The 19,921-nt window shown below is 44.4% G+C and overlaps 1 protein-coding gene across 1 annotated transcript in view; it reads left to right on the top strand.

The window, feature by feature from the left end:
- Positions 1-1,233: 1,233 nt before the first annotated feature.
- Positions 1,234-19,921, top strand: part of LOC309560749 (ubiquitin carboxyl-terminal hydrolase 12-like) — a 106,596-nt gene continuing 87,908 nt past the window's right edge. Inside the window, exon 1 of the mRNA XM_082264397.1 lies at positions 1,234-1,419. Coding sequence (XP_082120523.1) covers positions 1,372-1,419 — 48 coding nt within the window. The 5' untranslated portion in view covers positions 1,234-1,371. The remainder of the gene's footprint in view (positions 1,420-19,921) is intronic.

The raw sequence follows: 19,921 nt of genomic DNA on the forward strand, positions 1-19,921 counted from the left end.
CTCCTCCCCTGGCCCGACTTCCGCTGTAACTGAATACAGCCTCCGGTGCCGTGCGCGCGCCGCCGAGACAGGGGAATGTCTGGCGACTTAGGTCTACGTCGCCAGACGTTATCGAGCCACTTTGCCGCAGTAGAGCTCCAGTGAGCAGCTGTAAAGTGGTTAAAGGCATGAGGTGGGGCATTCCTAGTTGGGAGGTATGTACTCGTGATTGACCGATATCGGTTTTTCATTGCCGATACTGATACTGATATTTTGGCCATTGCATATCGGTATCGGACGATATTTTCGTACATTTAAAACATTTTTTTTTATTTTTATTGCTTAATAGGTACTCTTGTGGCGGGATCTGGGGGTCTCAAAGACCCCAAACCCCTTCTCTGCACTTAAAAGCATTAAAAAACGCCAAGTTGTCATTGTTTTTAATCTGGCGGTGATGTACCCTGAAGTGATATCATGACATCACTTCTGGGTTTTTACATAGAGACCCGATCAGAGCCAAATGCGGGTTTGATCGGGTCTTCAGCGGCCATGCAGGCTGGTTGCCCGGGTCTCCCGGTGGGACGGGAGACCCGGGCTAGCCACGGAAGCTGGGGGGGCATCCTCTCCCGCTCCTTGTAATGACAGCCGAGCGGCTTCTCATAGGCTATGGATGCCGGTACTGGGGTGATGCCTCTAGCTGCAAGCATCACTCCGGTACAAGCAATTTCTGAAATATCGGCAACATTGGTCACCTTAGTGGTTGATTCCGATATATCGGGGAAAGTGCATATCGGCCCTCTATATATCAGGGAAAGTGCATATCGGCCCTCGATATATCGGCTTTGCCGATAATCAGTCGATCACTAGTATGTGCTCATGTTGTACTGGTGGTCAGTAACAGAAAATGTATGGCCACTGTTCAGCAGGAGGGAGAGAAATGTCTGCACTGGCAGTCAGTGACAAGATAAAATACACGGTGCTAATGGCCACTGGAGAGAAAACCGCCCTATATTAGTGATTGGTGTTCAATGGGAGAAAATAATGGGTGGCCCTGGTGGTTCAGGTTCTATGGAAACAATTACTAGTCTGCCATTACAATTATTATGTTAGAAATAGAGCAGGAAAGCAGACTGTTCCCAGTTTTATATTCCCACCTAGTTGCATGCTACCATAGACCTGACCTACACCACTCCCCTCTCCTGCCCCCTCACCCCCAAGCCTCATTCCTGGGTCGGAACGTCTGCTGCAGGCACTCTCGTGCAGCCAGCCATGTTTCCGGACGGAATGGTTTGAAAGTCGCACAGCGGCGGGCGGAGCGCTATCCCGGGGACTCCGCTGCGGCTGTCAAGGTGCCGAGCTCCGGTTGATCATGGCGAAGGCGGAGGAGGGCGGATGGACGTACTAATGACCGTCCGCAAGATCGCCTCGATCTGTACCATGGTGAGTGCGGCCTGGGGGGACAGGGAGCTGGGTGGGGAGGAGAGCTGTGTGCCAGGGGGGAGCTCCATACCTGTGCACAGCCCCACCTCTATCTGCACCCCGATCTTCCTGGAGGTGGGGGCAGTTTCCAGGTCATCAGCTGTGTCCGGTGTGGATTGCTGGACCCCCCCTGGGCTCTTCTCCTCTATTATGGAGACTCTCCTTCCCATATGACTCTCATGTGCTTGGATTGCTTTGCAGCCATTGTTTTCCTTCTCTTTAGTAGGTGAAGGCCCCCCTGCACCTTGTCCATTCACCTGCATAGGATGTACCCTGATCATGGTGTCATATGTTGTCTTCCCATTCCTGTGTCAGAAGTTTCAGCTTGTGCTATGGCACTGTACAGGTTAAACCCAGGACCCTGCATTCACTATATCTGATCTTCCACAGTGCACAGAACATGGAGATGCAATTATTTTAGAAAATATAAGCTACAAAATATCTTTTCTCATCAGCAGTCTTGTGACTTCGGTCAGTAAAGGTGTGTAGAAAGTTATCATTCTCCTGACTGTCCTATGAGACTGCAGGACCCCTGATCCTCTGTCTGGACAGTGCTGATTGGCCCTGCACTCTCCCAAGAAAACAAAAGGCTCTCCAGCGATACATGCGAAATTGAGCATGTGCAGAGTGACTCCCAAGGCTCTGTTCTATCAGCATATGGTTTGGGGACAGTGGAAGGAAGGGAGAATCAGAGAAGACAGGATCAAACAGCCTTTTCACACAATGGAGAGAGGAGTATTAACCCCTTAGGTTCCATAGTAAGTAAAACAAGTAGAGATGGGCTCAGGCGTGTTCGGGATCCTAGTCCTAACCCACCTGCCTGGAAGCCGACATTGCACACCGCTAATCATAGGTATTGAGGCATTTCCTGGCCTGTTCAGCTGCGGACCGGGAAATGTCTCCCTGCCTGTAATTAGCGGCGTGCAGTGACAGCTTCCTGGCGGGATCGGACAGGTGGGTTGGAACTAGGATTCTGAACACATCTGAGCCCATCTCTAATAAAAAGAATGCTTTTTTTTGTATATACAGACTGATTTTACTGCTGTGGGTTTAGTAACACTTGGAGGCATGACTTTTATCTGTAGTCTGAGAACTGACACTTCCTGTAAAGAAACTATGCATCCCACAATCTCCAGACTAGTGCTCTGCAGGTAACAGCTAAACAGTAATTTATACCTGACACAGACACAAACAGGCAGAGCATTCACAGCCACACAGTGCTCATTCATGCAGGCTGCAAGAGGGTGGTAATAGCAGGCAGTTGAGCTGCAGTTTTACCTCCCCCTGACCACTCCTTAAGAAAGGTATGAAGCCGCTCATGGCTGTGTACATGAGCAGACTGTTTATAGGCATTATACAATTTGCTGATCTACATGGCATGCATATTGCAACACCGACGATGCAGAATCATTTCTCGCTTGTATACACATTTGCTCAAGGTCCTTGTAGAACATTTTGCTCAGAATCTTTCTGTCAATTAGACAGAAAGATCCTGAGTATAAACCTCAGTAAATGACAACGTCTGTGAGCAACTGGAATTGGGGTAAAACAGGTGGTACTCTTTGTCAAATAGGGACAGAGTGGCTGAATCAATATCTGGACATGGAGGAATCGATCAGCCATGACACTACAAACTGAAAAAAAAGTCATTACAAGGTAATGCAAACAACACAGCGAATAGAACACTAATACCCAGGAAAAACAATGAAACATGTAAAGTGTACAATGCCTTTAAAGCCCCACACTAGGACTAGAAAAGAGTCCATACTTGTGGTGGGGCGGGTCTTATACATGGAAGCCATAGTGTCAGTTATCCAGCCTAACCTATCTGTCAGTAACAGAAATGTTAGGGAGTGAGGGGGGGGGGAGTTCAGAGAATATGGGGGGGGGGGGGGCGATTCCAGAGCACGCTTAAAGTAGAACATTGTTTAAAGTGGGCCTCCTCCCCTGCCAATCTTTAACATTTGCACGTTTTTGGGAGGGGGGGGGATTGGCCAATATTTAGTTTAGACTCCTCTCCTCCCTCCATGCAGTCTTCCAGGACACGTCACGGGTCCCAGAAGACTGTGGGACCATTCATGTGCAGTAGGCAGCTGGCTGTGAAAACTGGAGTTGCCCTTTAAGGTGCAGTCCAAACCTTGCCTTGAGTAGCACTCTTTGGCTCTGAGGAAGAGGGTTCGCCCTCGAAATGCGTCAGCCTAAGCAGATTCATGCGGACATCAGCAGGTTATCCAGCACAGTGGAGTGCCTTGGCTACCTTGGAGATCTTTTGTCCGACCATGTGTGCTATCTACAATTGTTTGTGAGTATAATGTATGTCATTTTGGATTTTAATAATCCTTTTTAGTGGTAATGCACAAGGTCGGTGCGCCCCTCTTTTGTTGTTTTTGAGTGTGTTTGGATACCCTTGGTCCTGAGGGAGCGGCAAGACCATAAGCAAAGGCCATTTAATGCTATTTTTCCCTCGTCACACACCACTTGAGCGCAGGTTTAGGTTTTCAAACCTTGCCTCCGCCAGGTTTGTTGAATAAATGTGCAACCAGGAAGAGGCACTGGAAGCGTTTTCTAGCCAGTCGTGGAAGGAAGACTAGATGTATTAATCCACATTTATACTTTTGATTGCTTCTCCATAGCAGTGCTTGCTTGATAACGTAGTTAAAGAGTTGGCTTTTTGTCATGAACAGGTGACATGTAGAAAGAGGAGAGATCCTCCTTCGCTGCCATTTTTAAATTGGAAAGCAGCCACAAAAGCTGTGTGGGACCCCAACATTCAAGGACAATACATGATACCCAGGGCTGCCTTTATTACAGCATCATGTGAAGGTGTGATGATGACTTTTATTCATTCCTGGATAGTTGGCTATAAAGTGACGCTGTCGATTCCATCCAAAAAATCAAAAGCATCACTCCTGCCATAGAAGACTGTGAATGCTTGATTCTCTGGTGGGCGGTCATTGGAGAACCTTCTCCAGCAAAGTTTTTCGCTTTCAACACTTCTGAAAATGTTGGTTGGTTATCTGTTTCAGCTGCTGTGTTTAGGGCCCATTCGCGGAAAACCACTCTATAGGCCTCATACACACAGGGCATTTACCCAACTCTTCTGAATGCCTTTCTTGTGGCAGGAGAAAAGTAATGTTAAAAACACACCTAGATCTGCGTTTTTAACCGCTTGCCAACCGGGCCATACAGTGCAGTCGACTTATTCAGGGATGGCGTACAATGACGTTGTTCCAGAACTGCACTTCCCACGTGCCCCCATGAGACGCGCACATGGAGCATCACTGATTTCCGGTAAAGGGCCAGTGACAGCGGCCCTTTACCATGTGATCGCTCCGTCCAATGATGGAGTGATCAGTTGTCAACAAATCGGCACATGTCCAGTTCAGATCGCTACACAGCGATCAGTACATGGTGCGAAGAGAGGAGAGAGACCGCAGCACTGCTCATCTGTGCCTCAATCATGCTCAGCCGTTCCACGTCAGTGCTCAGCTGTGCCATGTCAGTGCATCTCAGTGACCTACAGTGCCTCACACAAGTGTAGTCAGGAAATTGGATTTGTAATTTTATGTCCTTAGAGCTCCGGACGGTGCTCCCTATGTGGTATCACCATATTCAGAAGGAGTAGCAGAATGTATTTTGGGGTGTCATTTTTGCTATGTACATTATGTGTTAGAAATATCTTATAAATGGACAACTTTGTGTGGGGAAAAAAAAAAGTGTTTTTTCATTTTCTTTTCCACATTTTCCAAAAACTTGTAGGAAAAAAATGACATGTTCAAAAGACTCATCATGCCTCCTAGATTATGTGTTGGGATGTTTGCTTTCCAAAATGGGGTCATTTTATGGGGGTTTCCATTGTCCTGGTGCTCCAGGGCCTTCAAATGTGTGCTAGGTTTTCAGGAAATTATATGTGTAATTAGGCTCCTAGAACGCCTGGAGGTGCTACTTGGATGTTGGGCCTCTGTGTGTGGTCAGGCTGTGTAAAAGTCTCACATGTGGTATCGCCGTACTCGGGAGGAGTAGCAGAATGTATTTTGGGGTGTAGTTGCAAGTATGGATATACAGTGTGTGAGAAATAACTTGGTAATATGACAATTCTGTGAAAAAATAAAATCTTAATAATGCAAAAAATTGTGGGAAAAATGTATAACTTAAAAAAACTCACCTCTTAGGCAGGCCATAGACGATTCGAATTTCGTTCGAAAATCGTAAATGGCAGTGTTATCGAACGATTTTCGTATCGTTAGTGTGGTATGTAAAACGTTCGATTTTCGTACGACAGCAAAAATTCACATATCCAACATGTTGGGTTTTTTTGCGAAAATCGGCCGAATTTCGTATGATTAGTGGGTGAGTTGTATGATTTCGCATAACAAAACACAGAACAGTAGGGAGTGTGTCCGGTAGAGATGTGGTTAAAAGGCACAAAAAATAGTGTTTTGTCGTACGATTTTCGGCTCACATTGATGGTACACTCGATGATGTGCACGAGTGCCGCTTTCGTTTATCGAACGATAAATCGTACGAAATTCGAATCGTCTATGGCCTGCCTTACTAAATACCTTGTAATGTCTACTTTCTGAAAAGGGGTCATTTGGGAGTATTTGTACTTACCTGGCTTGTTAGTGTCTCAAGAAATGAGATGGACCTTCAGTACATCAGGTGTGATCAATTTTCAATGATTGGCATCATAGCTTGTAGACTCTTTAACCTTCACAAAGACCAAATAATTTATAGTCATTTGGGTTATTTTTACCAAAAGATATGTAGCAGTATAACTTTTGTCCAACATTTTTGAAGAAAAATTACTAAATTTGCAAAGTCTTAAAACCTAAACAAAGAAAAATGTATTGTTTTTAAAGATTTTATAGCCTTTTTTTTAACCACTTACCGCATACTAACGTAGGTCTACGTCAGTAAACTTTGCGGTAGTGTACCGGGATGATGCCTCTAGCTAGAGGCACCATCCCGGTACCGTGGTTTAGAGCCGACGGTTGGCTTTCCGTCGGTACCGACCGATGCGGCTCGGGAGCCGCTCGATCGGTACCCGGGGGGGCGGGAGGGGACGTCCCCCCCCCCCTCCCGCCGCCTTCCGTGGCTTTGCCCGGGGCTCCCGTTCCACCAGGAGCCCCGAGCACCCAGCCGGCACGTCCGCCGGCTGGATGGAGTCCCGATGAATTCCGGAAACGGCATCGATCGGGTCTCCGATGACGTAACCCGGAGGCGGCGTCCATGACGTCACTTCCGGGTTACTGTGCTGCAAAAGGCGGCAAATTTGAAAAACGGCTGTATGCAAAAATGCCGTTTTCGGCGTTTTGCATACAGGGAAGTGTAGTGGAGGGGTCTAGGGTCTTTTAGACCCTCGATCCCTCCATAAAGTGTACCTGTCACTACATATTGGTGTCACAAGGGATGTTTACATTGCTTGTGACAGCAATAAAAGTGATCAGATTTTTTTTTTTTTTTTAAAACTTTAATAAAGTTAAAAAAATAAAATAAATGGGAAAAAAAAAAAAAAAAATTTAGCCGCCCCCGTCACCGTTAGCTCTCACACAAAAAAAAACGTATACGGAAGTCGAGCCGCAAATGAAATCGCTGTTCAAACCACACATGTGAGGTATCGCCGCGATCGCCAGAGCGTGAGCAATAATTTAAAAAAAAGAGCTACACTCTAACTCAAAACTGGTAACCGTTAAATAAATTTAAAGCGTCGCAGATTGAGATCTCTTTTGACCGTAGTTTGTCGCGATCCCACGGGGGGGCGCAATTTTAAACCGTAACATGTTGGGTATCTATTTACTCGGCGTGACATGTTCTTTCACAATATACAAAAAAAATGGGCTAACTTTACTGTTTAGTATTTTTTAAAATTAGTGAAATGTGATTTTTCAAAAATTTTCCAAAAAAATGGCGCTTTAAAGACCGCTGCGCAAATACCGCATGATAAAAAATATTACAATGACCGACATTTTATTCTCCAGAGTCTTTGCTAAAAAATATATATAATGTTTGGGGGTTCTAAGTAGTTTTCTAGGAAAAAATACTGATTTAAACTTGTAAACAAAAAGTGTCCGAAATAGGGCTGGGGCTTAAGTGGTTAATTCTTTTTTTATTTATAGCGCAAAAATAAAAAACCCAATGATGATTAAATACCACAAAAAGAAAGCTCTGTTTATGTGAAAAAAAAAAAAAAGGACGGAAATTTCATATGGGTACAGTGTTGCATGACTGTGTAGTTGTCATTCAAAATGTGAGAGCACTGAAAGCTGAAAATTGGTCTGGTTAGGAAGGGGGTTTAAGTGCCCAGTAGTTAAAATGGAACTTCTTTCTCTCAAATTACACTGACTATTTTTAATCCTTCTGCTGCTAGCATTAGTAAACCGGAAAGTATATCCTATTTACTTGTTTAAAACTTTATTTTTTTACATTTCTTCAGTTACTTCCTGGTTGTCAGGCCAAATGTCATAGGGTTTTCTCCGCTAAGAACACCTTACTGCCTGAGCTAAGGGTAGATGGATTCCAGGAAGGAAGTAAATGCTATGTGAGCACAAGGGGATAGGGGCACTTTAAAACATTTTTTTTTTCTCTTATATTTTTTATTGTTCCTTTTTAAAAAAAAAAAAAAATATATCTCATCACCTTTTATTGTTGTCACAAGGAATTTCTGCTACCTGTGATAATGGTCAGGCGGCTGCTGAGCTGTATCGATTGTTATCTCTAGAAAGCCGACCGCTGGCTTTAAAAAAATTGTACCAGGGTGATGCCTCTAGCTGCAGGCATCACCCTGGTACAACCACTTCTTCAAGCCGCCGTACTGGTTCAACGGTTTGTGGGAAGTGGTTCATTCTTATGCTGTTAGCATTATTAAATGGATAGGAAAGTATATCATATTGTTTTAAAACTTTTTTTTTTTTCTTTAGTTACTTTCTGGTTTCCATGCCTAGACAAATGATGTCATACATCCCCGAAGTCTTCAGGAGAGGTGGAAGGGTTCTCAGCTCAGCCTATGCCTGAACTAAGGGCAGATGGATTCCAGGAAGTAAATGATACAGGAATCATCTGCCCTTACTCAAGATGGCCACGACCAGAAATGCTAGGGATTGTTTCTCAAAATAATTTCTCAGCAAAATAAAGCATTAGGCAGAGGAACAAATGAGCATGCAGAACTGTATTCTAAATAGACAAGCTGTTGTGCTTATCTCCCTCCCTGTCACAAATTTTATCTCATGTGTCGATAAAACATCTCAGTTTAGAGTTGGTTTTTGCCGAAAACTTCCACTTTAAGCTGAACTCTTGATCTTTGTTGTAAGAAAAGTATACATGCAGAATTGAGAGAGGAGCCGGGTGACGTTACTTCCGGTCTACGGCCGAGACCGGAAGTATCGGACTGTACTGCATCGGCGGTTACACAATGTATCTTTCCTATTGTGAATTTTCCTATTTCTATTTAAATAAATTATTTTGATATACTATACCATGAGATCCTTTTGTTATTGCCCCTGGGATGAGCATGAGCTGTAGGAGGAGTACCTGGTTGATATCACCTTAAAGAGGTGGCTCAGTACCACACTACTGGCAGTTTATCCCAAAGGAGAGAGGGACCCCCCCATCGACCCCCCAACAAAGCCCCATCTGTGAAGGGAGACCTGGTGTCCCTATCTGTTGATAATATAAACAATGCTCATACAAGTGTTTGGAGGTGAGCGGCAATTGCACTTGTTTAAGGATATAGCTCACTTCACTATTGCATTGTCTCCACCAACTATAGTGGAGAATCACAAGAGTCACCTGATCATTGAGGAGAATCACAAGAGTCACCTGATCATTGAGGAGAATCACAAGAGTCACCTGATCATTGAGGAGAATCACAAGAGTCACCTGATCATTGAGGAGAATCACAAGTGTCACCTGATCATTGAGGAGAATCACAAGAGTCACATTTTTATCTTTTGGAAACACATTTTGCACATGGGACTATTTTTAATGATTCATCATTTTATTTATTCGCTTTCATTTATAGTGCATCTTATATCATGATTGCTCCACGCACTTAAGCACTTTACTGTTTTGTTTACACTATGCATGAATCGCAATATAATATTATTATTATTATTATTATTTTGTTATGTGGATGATATTATATTATTATCAGCACCTGTATGTTATTTGCACATTTATTATTAGGGATGCACCGAAATGAAAATTTTGGACCGAAACCAAAAAAGCAGGATGCCCTTGGCCGAAAACCGAAAATGACTTTTTCCCCCAAATAATTTTAAAATAGATAGAAGAGGGGCATACACCAGAAACAGGCAGTGACGTACACCTGTCGCTGCCACCCTGTCACAGTATATGTACTGTGACTGGTTGGCAAGAGGTTAATTTAATTACCAATGGTATTTCTATTATGCAGCATGAGGGGGTTAATATATTGTCACTGCTGGTCACTGATGCATTAGTGACCGACCAGTGGCAGTTAATTAACCCCTTTGTGCTGCATTAGTGCAACCAGTATCAGTGTTAATTAACTGATACTGGTTGCACTAATGCAGCACAAAGCCTCAGCGTCCCTCTCCTACTCACTCTGCTCCTCCGGTGTCCATTATTCAAAAGACACGCCTCTGGCCGGCCGCCTGCCTCTCGGTGATGTCACTACTACTACGATCTGTGCATGAATGAAGTGACACACCGGGCGGGAGGGCGGGCGAGCGGCCGCTAATAGCTATAACTATGTGAGCCTTCACTTCATTTCCCTGTCTGCGGCACGATGTCCATGAATGAACTGACATTCCGGGCGGGGGGGGAGCGGCCGCTAATAACTATAACTATGTGAGCGCTTCACTTCCCTGTCATGCATGTATCTTCTCTGACAGGGAAGTGAAGGCTCACATAGTTATAGTTATTAGCGGCCGCTCCCCCTGCCCTCCCGCTCGGTCTGTTAGTTCATTAATGCAGAGATCGCAGTAGTAGGGACATCACAGGGAGGCGGGCGGCCGGGCCAGAGGCGCGTCTTTTCAAACCTGCGCTGCGCCCTCCTCCTTCCTCAAGCGGCCATTAATTTCGCCATTTTAAGCCATTTTCGGGCGAAATGGAATAGGCCCATTTTCGGCCGAAATTTCGGTGCATCCCTATTTATTATCATTTGATTCTATACATCACGGTATTCTGAGATTTGGCGTTCGAATCTCACCCCCTTTTTTGTGTTGGATTATGTGAATTAATCATTTATTTATTGCGCATTTTGAATATTGCCATCTATATTCTGCCTTTTGGATGATTCTCTTACTTTTTTTGAGATTCACATTGGATTTGGAGTATTATGCGATTCACAGCACTTTAATTTATTCAGTATTGGAAATTAGCGCAGATTTTTTCCTTTTTATTCTTGTCCTTTTGTAGTGGTGACAATTTTAAATTGGCAGCTTCCTTCCATTCTCATTTGTTTACCCTTTTTGTTTTTCACATTTATTATTACATCCACTCCATTGGTAGCGCATTGTTTCTTACATGCAGCATTACATATACTGGAATAAACAAGTCTTTTCAGTGAAAACCTAATTGTGGCATTGGCTTTTCATACTAATCCCGCATACATAAGGATTTGCATTTTTGGCCTTGTCTTTGGTCACTCTTTTTATATTTTAGATGAGTGGGTCTGATCCAGATAAAATTGGACTCCTAGGAGGCAACAAGTGATCTCGATGTAAAATAAGGGTGCTGCTTCAGCTTTTAGCCTAATGGAAATGGATTTTCCTTGATATATACATTCTGCATTTTGGTTTCTTTTTTAGTTGGTGTGTTTGGTTTTATTTATTGCTTTTTAGTTGCCAAACTGATCCTGTATATTTCTAGTCTGTAGACTGAATTTGATCATATTGCAGGGTTTTATTACACCCCCTTTTTTCTCAGTATTGTGTGCAATATTTACCTGACCACTCTTTGCTGGAGTACCTTCATTCTGCCAAATGTAAGCTTCTGAGAGCACTGCTTAAAGCAGTCGCATGCTGGGAATAGTTTGTCATTTGTAGAAATGGCTTGCATCCTCCTGTGATTGTGCTTGTTCTCTGCTCTAGTATTGCTGATGTTGCTTTGTTTAGCACTAAACAATACCAGAGTCACAAAGTGAAACAGATCAATATAAGGCTGATACGTTAATTTCTTAGATGGTGCCAGACAAAACAGCTTGACAGTCTGACAGCGGGTTAAATAGTAATGTGTTTATTACAAAGCAGTATGTTAATTGCACTTCAGCCAGCATTACTGTTTTCAAATCTACATTAGCCAGCATCCCAAAAGCATTTGCTGGGTTTGCTGCTATGACAACGCTAAATGTTCACAATGTCTTGATCTTTAATGGGAAGACTTCATCAATCTCCAGACTTTGCAGTTTTGGAATGAGTGATCGGTTGACCTCCTAAGTTGCTCCCCAGGTGAAGTATCACTTTAGGCTGTTTTTTTAGTCTAGTGAAAGGCAAATATGAGTACCCCCCTATGGGCAGAGGTGCTTTTTTTGCAAAAGGAAATTTTAGAAAAAATTCAAGTGTATGGACCTGGTCATTTAAAAGGACTAAGCCCTCGGTCACACCAGTACAACTTCAGGCACGACATACAATTTACAAATCGTACTGAAGTAGCATCTAATGTGTTTCTATGGCAGTGTCTTCATAGATATGATTTGAGAAGTAGTTCATGTATTACTTTTTGAGGCCTTCAGCACGATTTCACTGCCATAGACTTTAACCACTTCTGGACCGGAAGAATTTTCCCCCTTAATGACTAGGCCATTTTTTTGCGATTCGGCATTGCTTTACTTTAATGGAAAATTGCGCGGTCGTGCGGCACTTATACCAAAATAAAATTGATGTCCTTTTTTTTTCTCCACAAATAGAGCTTTCTTTTGGTGGTATTTGATTATCTGTGAGAGTTTTTTTTGCGCTATAAACAAAAAAGGAGCGACCATTCTGAAAAAAAAAAAAAAAAATATATATATATATATATATATATATATATATATATATATATATATATATATATAATTTTTTTTCACATTCTGCTATATTCCCCCCCCAAAAAAAGTAAACCAATTTTTCATCCTTTTTGAGCCGGTTCACACTGAGGCGATCCGACTTCGAGTGGCGACCTGTAAAGTCGCGGTGCACCGCGACTTGCAGGGACTTCACATAATGGAAGTCTAGGCAAGTCGCTCCCAGGTCGCCCCAAAGTAGTACAGGACCCTTTTTCTAAGTCGGAGCGACTTGTGTCGCTCCTATTAGAACGGGTCCTGTACTACTCAATGGCGAGCGTCCGACCGTGACTTGTCAGGCTGACAAGTCACGCTAGTCTGAATGGGGTCTTTAGGCCAACTTGTATTCTGCTGCATATTTTTGGTAAAAAAAAAATTGCAATAAGCGTATTTTGATTGGCTAGCACAAAGGTTGTCACGTCTACAAACTAGGGGAAAGATTTATGTCATTTTTATTTATTTTACTAGTAATGGTGGCAATCTGCGATTTTTAGCGGGACTGCGACATTGCGGCGGACAGATCGGACCCCTAACTGACATTTTTGACACTTTTGGGGGAACCAGTGACATTACTACAGTAATCAGTGCTAAAAATATGTAATGTTACTGTAATAATGACATTGACAGTCAAGGGGTTAACCTAATGGGTGATCAAAGGGTTAAATGTGAGCCTAGGGGAGTGTTTACGAACTGTGGGGGGAGGGGCTTGTGAAATGACCATAGAGACCTGTGACCCTTTATAGAAGGATCACAGGCGCTCTGTGATCATTTCAGAGAGAACAGTCGGCTGTGTTTACAACAGCTGACTGTCCTCTCTCAGTGGGGAGCGATCGCGGGTGCCTGGCAGCAATCACAGCCGCTGGTCCTGTGTATCGGCAAACCCCTCTGCCTAGTGGGGGGCGGGAGCGTGCCGGCACGTGCTTGCCCCCCCAGCACCAAGCGCACCACCGATGCCAGGCTACATCGGTCCGCGCAGGAGGGCCAGCCTGCCGCAGTAAATGTGCGGCGGGCGGTCTGGAAGCGGATAATGTAAATCATGCTGCAAATCATATCTGTGTCTATATCAGCACTACTTGACCCTGAAAGAAGTTCCATGTTTAACCCTTTGCTAGTTTAAACTTTTGTTCATAACATCACTGTTCCTCAATGTGATACGGACAGCCGCTCGCACTGAAGTCTTATCAAATCGTTACAAACCTCACAGAAGTAGTGCTGAAGTTGGACTTTATATAGCACTACTTTCAATTGTTCCCGGTGTTCCGTGAGAATTACCTACCCGTGAGAAAAACCTACCCCTCGTCACTTCCGGTACTCCGCACTGTATGTAATGCAGCGGGTACATTAAAACAGCTGTGCTGAAATACGAGTGATCTCCGCTCCTGTCCCGGTCACTTCCCTGCTCTCGGATAGTAAATATAAAAGCGGCGGCGGCTGTATGAAAACATAAATCACTGAGCCGAAAGCCGCTTTTATATTTACTTGCCGAGAGCAGGGAAGTGACCGGGACAGGTGCGGGGATGACTCGTATGTCAGCACAGCTGTTTTAGGTAAGTGCCGCGTCGGTAGGTTTTTTTCACGGTACACCGTGATCGTTTTATACTAGTGCGCATGCGCACTAGTAAGCTCCTCTGTTCTGCCATTAGGTATCCGGCGCTCTGAGCATGCGCACTGCTGCGCTGCTCAGATGCTTCTGGCCGGAAGTGACGAGGGGTAGGTAATTCTCACAGGGTAGGTAATTCTCACGGAACACCGGTGTGACCGCAGGTTAAACTAAGTTTTTTTTTTTTTTTTCCCCAACAAAAAGCAGGCAAAGGACTAGCCACCAGTACTGGGATTGGCCGTCCTGCTGCTGATCTTTAGCACATTTCTGACCTTGTTCTGTACTGGGTCTCTTGTGGAGGCAGGGCTTTGCTTCCTTATGTCAGATATGCCAGCAAGAAGAGCTTCGGGCGCTGGCGTTGTAAGTAAGGGAAACTGGAAACAGCTGGATTCCTACTGTGCATGCATGATACGTCTGTGTCCCAGAAGGCAACAGGGGAAGGAGGGGCCGGAAATGCTCAGATCACCGCAGCGATCTTACCTGAAAGTGGGAGTGAATTCCAGGTACCCCCCCCCCAAAAAAAAAAAGTGCCAAATGTGGCAGTGGAGGGGGAGGGTACGAACAAGCCGAGCTTCTCCTTTTTGGGTGGAGCCTTGCTTTAATGCGAACAGACCCTTAATATTAGCAGTAATGATAGTATGCATATACCCTCTGTCCCAAAAAGACCTGTGTTTCCAGTAAAGTGCGTATATAACCGTATGCCACAGCATGCTGCCTGCACAAATGCTATCACACCTTAAAGAGTAACTCCACATTTTGGTTGAGAAAAAAGTATTCCCCTCCGTATGATCTATGTACATTTTCAAGGATTAAAAAAAAAAAAAAAAAAAAAACTGTTGCAGATTCCTACCTGTTTTGTTATTCTGAAGAAATCCCTGTGGGTTTGTCTGTGTCCATGTGAATTTTATGGGAGTGGTTTTATAATTATCAATCAGCTGCTACACCTGCAGGGCTCTGAGGAAAGCGGCAGGGCATGCATCCCTTTCAGACGCAATTTCCTAATTGGGAGTATCTCACCAAAAATGTAATTTTTGTTGCAGGGGACGCCTGAAATCTGACATTTCTTTAAGTGTAGACTTCTGGGAAAATCAGGGAGCCAATCGCACAAACAGGAAATTATGTTTCTAGGGTGTGCAGTAGGGGTGCACTGATCCGACTTTTCTTGTCCCAATACCGATATCTGGCATTTTGTATCTGCCGATACCGATCCCGAACTACACAATATGCATGCGGCTGCTGTACAGAGCAAAGCCGCTGCATCAAGTGTATGGCTCCTCCATTCACAGGCGGAGTGCATCTGATATCACTCTGCCTGTGACCCGGACCTATACAGGAAGTAGCGGCTCCCATACTACTACTGCACCAAGTAAGGGACTGCTGAGCCGGGACTCAGCAAAACCAGATCGGCCCGTGGATCGGTTAATGTTACCGATCCCCGATCCAGCTATTGTGGCAGTATCGGCGCCGATATCGGATCGGTGCATCCCTAGTGTTCAGTATACATTTTGTGTACAGAACACCTCCAAGTAGCCATATTGCATTGTACAGAACATTACAGAGCTGCAGACTGAAAAGGAATGGCAATTTTGAATACCATTTAATTATAATATGGCTTGAGTCTCAATTGTATATGCTATATTTATTTATTTTTTTGCGATTTTTTTTTTTTTTTTTTTTTTTTTTTTTTTTTTTCCCCACAAAAGCGGAGTTACCCTTTTAAATGCAGTCTGACACAGTCCCAGAATGTGAATTGTGGGGTGCTTTGAAATCAATTAAAGCTCATAAAAACATGCTTTAATACCCATAATGCACATGTAACACATCAAACAAAGCTGGCCATACATGGATCGAAGTTAGGTTCAGCAGGGACTGACAGAGATTTGATCTATCTATGGGCAGGCTGATTGTCCCCAAGTCTATTCATAGATTTTCTTGGGTACAACCAGCTTGTGGTATTTTTTGTATGTGATTAATTGCCTGTGGCTATAGCCGCCAGCTGAGAGGGCTTCCTGTGTTCCTGTGAGCTCCCCCGCAGAACACAATAGAGCTGCGGGAGGGATTCCCTCATCAACACTGACTTTTATTCACTTGTGGGGGATAAGTTAGAAATATATATAAAAAATATATATATATATATTGCTTCTGCGCCACAAAGGGTCATGTAACTATTCTTCTAGCCAGATCCCCAGGGAATGCTGAGTATCCTAAATCATCAGCAAAATGCAGGAGCTTCATGTCACACATTTTGGGATCCTCCTCATTCCCAGTCTCTTGCAGGAAGAATCCTGACCTCCCCGTCCCGTAGGCATTGCAGGTGGAAGCAGAGGTGCAGTTCACATATAAAGTGGTTTACGTGTTCATGTGCACAAACATCATGCAGTGATTTATTTTATATGGGCCCGCAATGAGTACTAACAGACATTTTTATTCCGGAGCACCGTGCAAACCAACACAAGTGTTTTACATTGCTTGTGTTGTGGTGCTCTGAGGTCCAGGTGTGTTTGTTTCCAGTGTGTGTGTACACATGGGGGAGTCAATAAATTTGTATGAGCACTCACCGAACAACACATATACAGTATCTCACAAAAGTGAGTACACCCCTCACATTTTTGTAAATATGTTTTTATATCTTTTCATGTGACAACACTGAAGAAATTACACTTTGCTACAATGTAAAGTAGTGAGTGTACAGCTTGCATAACAGTGTACATTTGCTGTCCCCTCAAAATAACTCAACACACAGCCATTAATGTCTAAACCACTGGCAACAAAAGTGAGTACACCCCTAAGTGAAAATGTCCAAATTGGGCCCAAAGTGTCAATATTCTGTGTGGCCACCATTATTTTCCAAAACTGCCTTAACTTTCTTGGGCATGGAGTTCACCAGAGCTTCACAGGTTGCCACTGGAGTCCTCTTTCACTCCTCCATGATGACATCACGGAGCTGGTGGATGTTAGAGACCTTGGGCTCCTCCACCTTCCGTTTGAGGAAGTCCCACAGATGCTTAATAGGGTTTAGGTCTGGGGACATGCTTGGCCAGTCCATTACCGTTACCCTCAGCTTCTTAATCAAGGCAGTGGTTGTCTTGGAGGTGTGTTTGGGGTAGTTGTGTTGGAATACTGCCCTGTGGCCCAGTCTCCGAAGGGAGGGGATCATTCTCTGCTTCAGTATTTCACTGTACATGTTGGCATTCATGGTTCCCTCAATGAACTGTAGCTGGCAGTACTCATGCAGCCCCAGACACTCCTACCACCATGCTTGACTGTAGGCAAGACACACTTGTCTTTGTACTCTTCACCTGGTTGCTGCCACACACACTTGACACCATCTGAACCAAATACATTTTTTTTTTTTGGCCTCTGGTCTTGGTCTTCTCAGACCACAGGACATGGTTCCAATAATCCATGTCCTTGGTCTGCTTGTCTTCAACAAACTATTTGCGGGCTTTCTTGTGCATCATCTTTTTATAAGAGGCTTCCTTCTGGGACGACAGCCATGCAGACCAATTTGATGCAGTGTGCGCCGTATGGTCTGAGCACTGACAGGTTGACCCCCCCCCCCTTCAACCTCTGCAGCAATGCTCTAAGCAGCTGTTCTAAGTGAAACAGGTCCTGTTAAACCGCAGTATGGTCTTGGCCACCGTTCTGCAGCTCCGTTTCAGGGTCTTGTCAATCTTCTAGGCCATCTTTATGTATAGCAACAATTCTTTTTTCAGATCCTCAGAGAGTTCTTTGCCATGAGGTGCCATGTTGAACTTCAGTGACCAGTATGAGAGAGTGCTAACCCCAAATTTAACCCACCTGCTCGCCATTCACACCTGAGACCTTGTACTAACGAGTCGTATGACATCGGGGAGGGAAAATGGCTAATTTGGCCCAATTTGGACATTTCCACTTAGGGGTGTACTCACTTTTGTTGTCAGCGGTTTAGACATTAATGGCTGTGTGTTGAGTTATTTTGATGGAACAGCAAATTTACACTGTTATACAAGATGTACACTCACTACTTTATATTGTAGCAAAGTGTCATTTCTTCAGTGTTGTCACATGAAAAGATATAATAAAATATTTACAAAAATGTGAGGGGTGTACTCACTTTTGTGAGATACTGTACCAAGTATTAAAATGTACGTGAACGCTTGCTACGGCGTGTGCCCACAAGTGTGAATGTAGCCTAAGTGACTTGAGGCGTGGTAGTGCACTATTTTAGACTGGTGATAAGTCAGGACATTATATTATAGTCTAACATTCCTCATCGCACTCCCAGATTTGCCGGCCAGTGCGCCACAGCTCAGGCCAGAAACCTATCAGCAGTTGTTCATTTTCTCTCTTTGGCAAATTTAGTGATACAAACAATTCCATTTGTTTAGAAATTGCCTAAAATGAATCATCTTGCTTAGACATCATATTACATTGCTAAAACTGAACAGTTGTTTTCTATGACAGAAAATGGAAAGAGTTGTACTTTTGGGAGCAAAGTTTCACCTTAATGGCATTTTATACAAGTATCATGTTTGCTGCTTCTTGCATTTTAACATTTAGGGCATTCACAACTGTGTGCTGCGATAGTGTGCATTGCCATAACACACAGCCCATGGTTTAATGTGATGCCATTCATTAGGAATGACATCTCAGAGGTTTTCTACAAAAGAGGCTGTCACACCCATGCAAAACACATTAAGGTAAAAAAAACCTGTGTTCTGCTCCCCCCACAGCCCCCCAAACCTCACGGTCCCCTGTCAGTCCAGCGATGTGCAGGAGAACCTCACCTGTCCTCTAACTCCCTCGCCTCATTGGCAGAGGCAACAGCAGGTGCCATTGGCTCCCATTGCTGTCAATCACAGCCAGTGAGCCAATGTGGAGAGAGCAGGGGGGCAGGGCTGAGCCGTGGCTCTGTGTCCTATGGATGCATAGAGGAGGGCTATGGATCGAGCACGCACCAGTGCCCCCATAGCAAGTGGCTTGCTGTTGGGCACACTGGTTAATTAGGCTACATGTACACGGGACGTTTAAAAAAGTCCTTTGAACGCTGGAACTTGACAGCTACAGAACGACGTTTAAAAACGCCCGTTGTGTCGCGTTTGCATGCCGCGTTTGGACGCGTTTAGCGCTCAGAGGAGTTTTTTTGCAAAACACATCAGGAGACTCTCCCAAACACCCACAATGCAACAGAAATATGTTTTTCAGCCATTTTCGTTTGAATGAATATGTGTGTGTGTGTATGTGTGTGTGTGTGTATATGTATATATATATCACCCTGGCATGGCAGAGTCAGGTCACCCTTACATGGCAGCTGCATGACCCCACTCTGCCATGCCAGGGTGGCCGGTGTTTAGGGTGACCTGACTCTGCCATGCCAGGGTGACACCACTCTGCCATGTCAGGGTGACCGGTGTTTAGGGTGACCTGACTCTGCCATGCCAGGGTGACACCACTCTGCCATGTCAGGGTGACCGGTGTTTAGGGTGACCTGACTCTTGCCAGGACAGTACAAATATACAAATACCCCCCAAATTACCCCTTTTTGGAAAGTAGACAGTCCAAGGTATTTTATCTCTGATGACCTATTTTTTTCTTGGGATCAGTAGCCATTGATCATCTTCCAGTGTCACATTTGCTGCAAGTGTTAGGCTCCTTTCACACAGTCTGTCTCCGTCGGCGGACTCAGTGCTGCTCAGCGGGGATCGATACACTGATCCCCACTGAGCAGGCAGGTGACAGTCCGCTCCGATCCCCTGGACGGATGGAAAATAGGGTTCACGGACAGGATCGGATGTCAGCGGACATGTCACCGCTGACACCCGCTGCCCCAAAGGGATGCATGTAGTATCCGATCGGAT

Source organism: Pelophylax lessonae (assembly GCF_965119305.1).
Source record: "Pelophylax lessonae genome assembly, chromosome: 7".
Classification (NCBI taxonomy): Eukaryota; Metazoa; Chordata; class Amphibia; order Anura; family Ranidae; genus Pelophylax; species Pelophylax lessonae.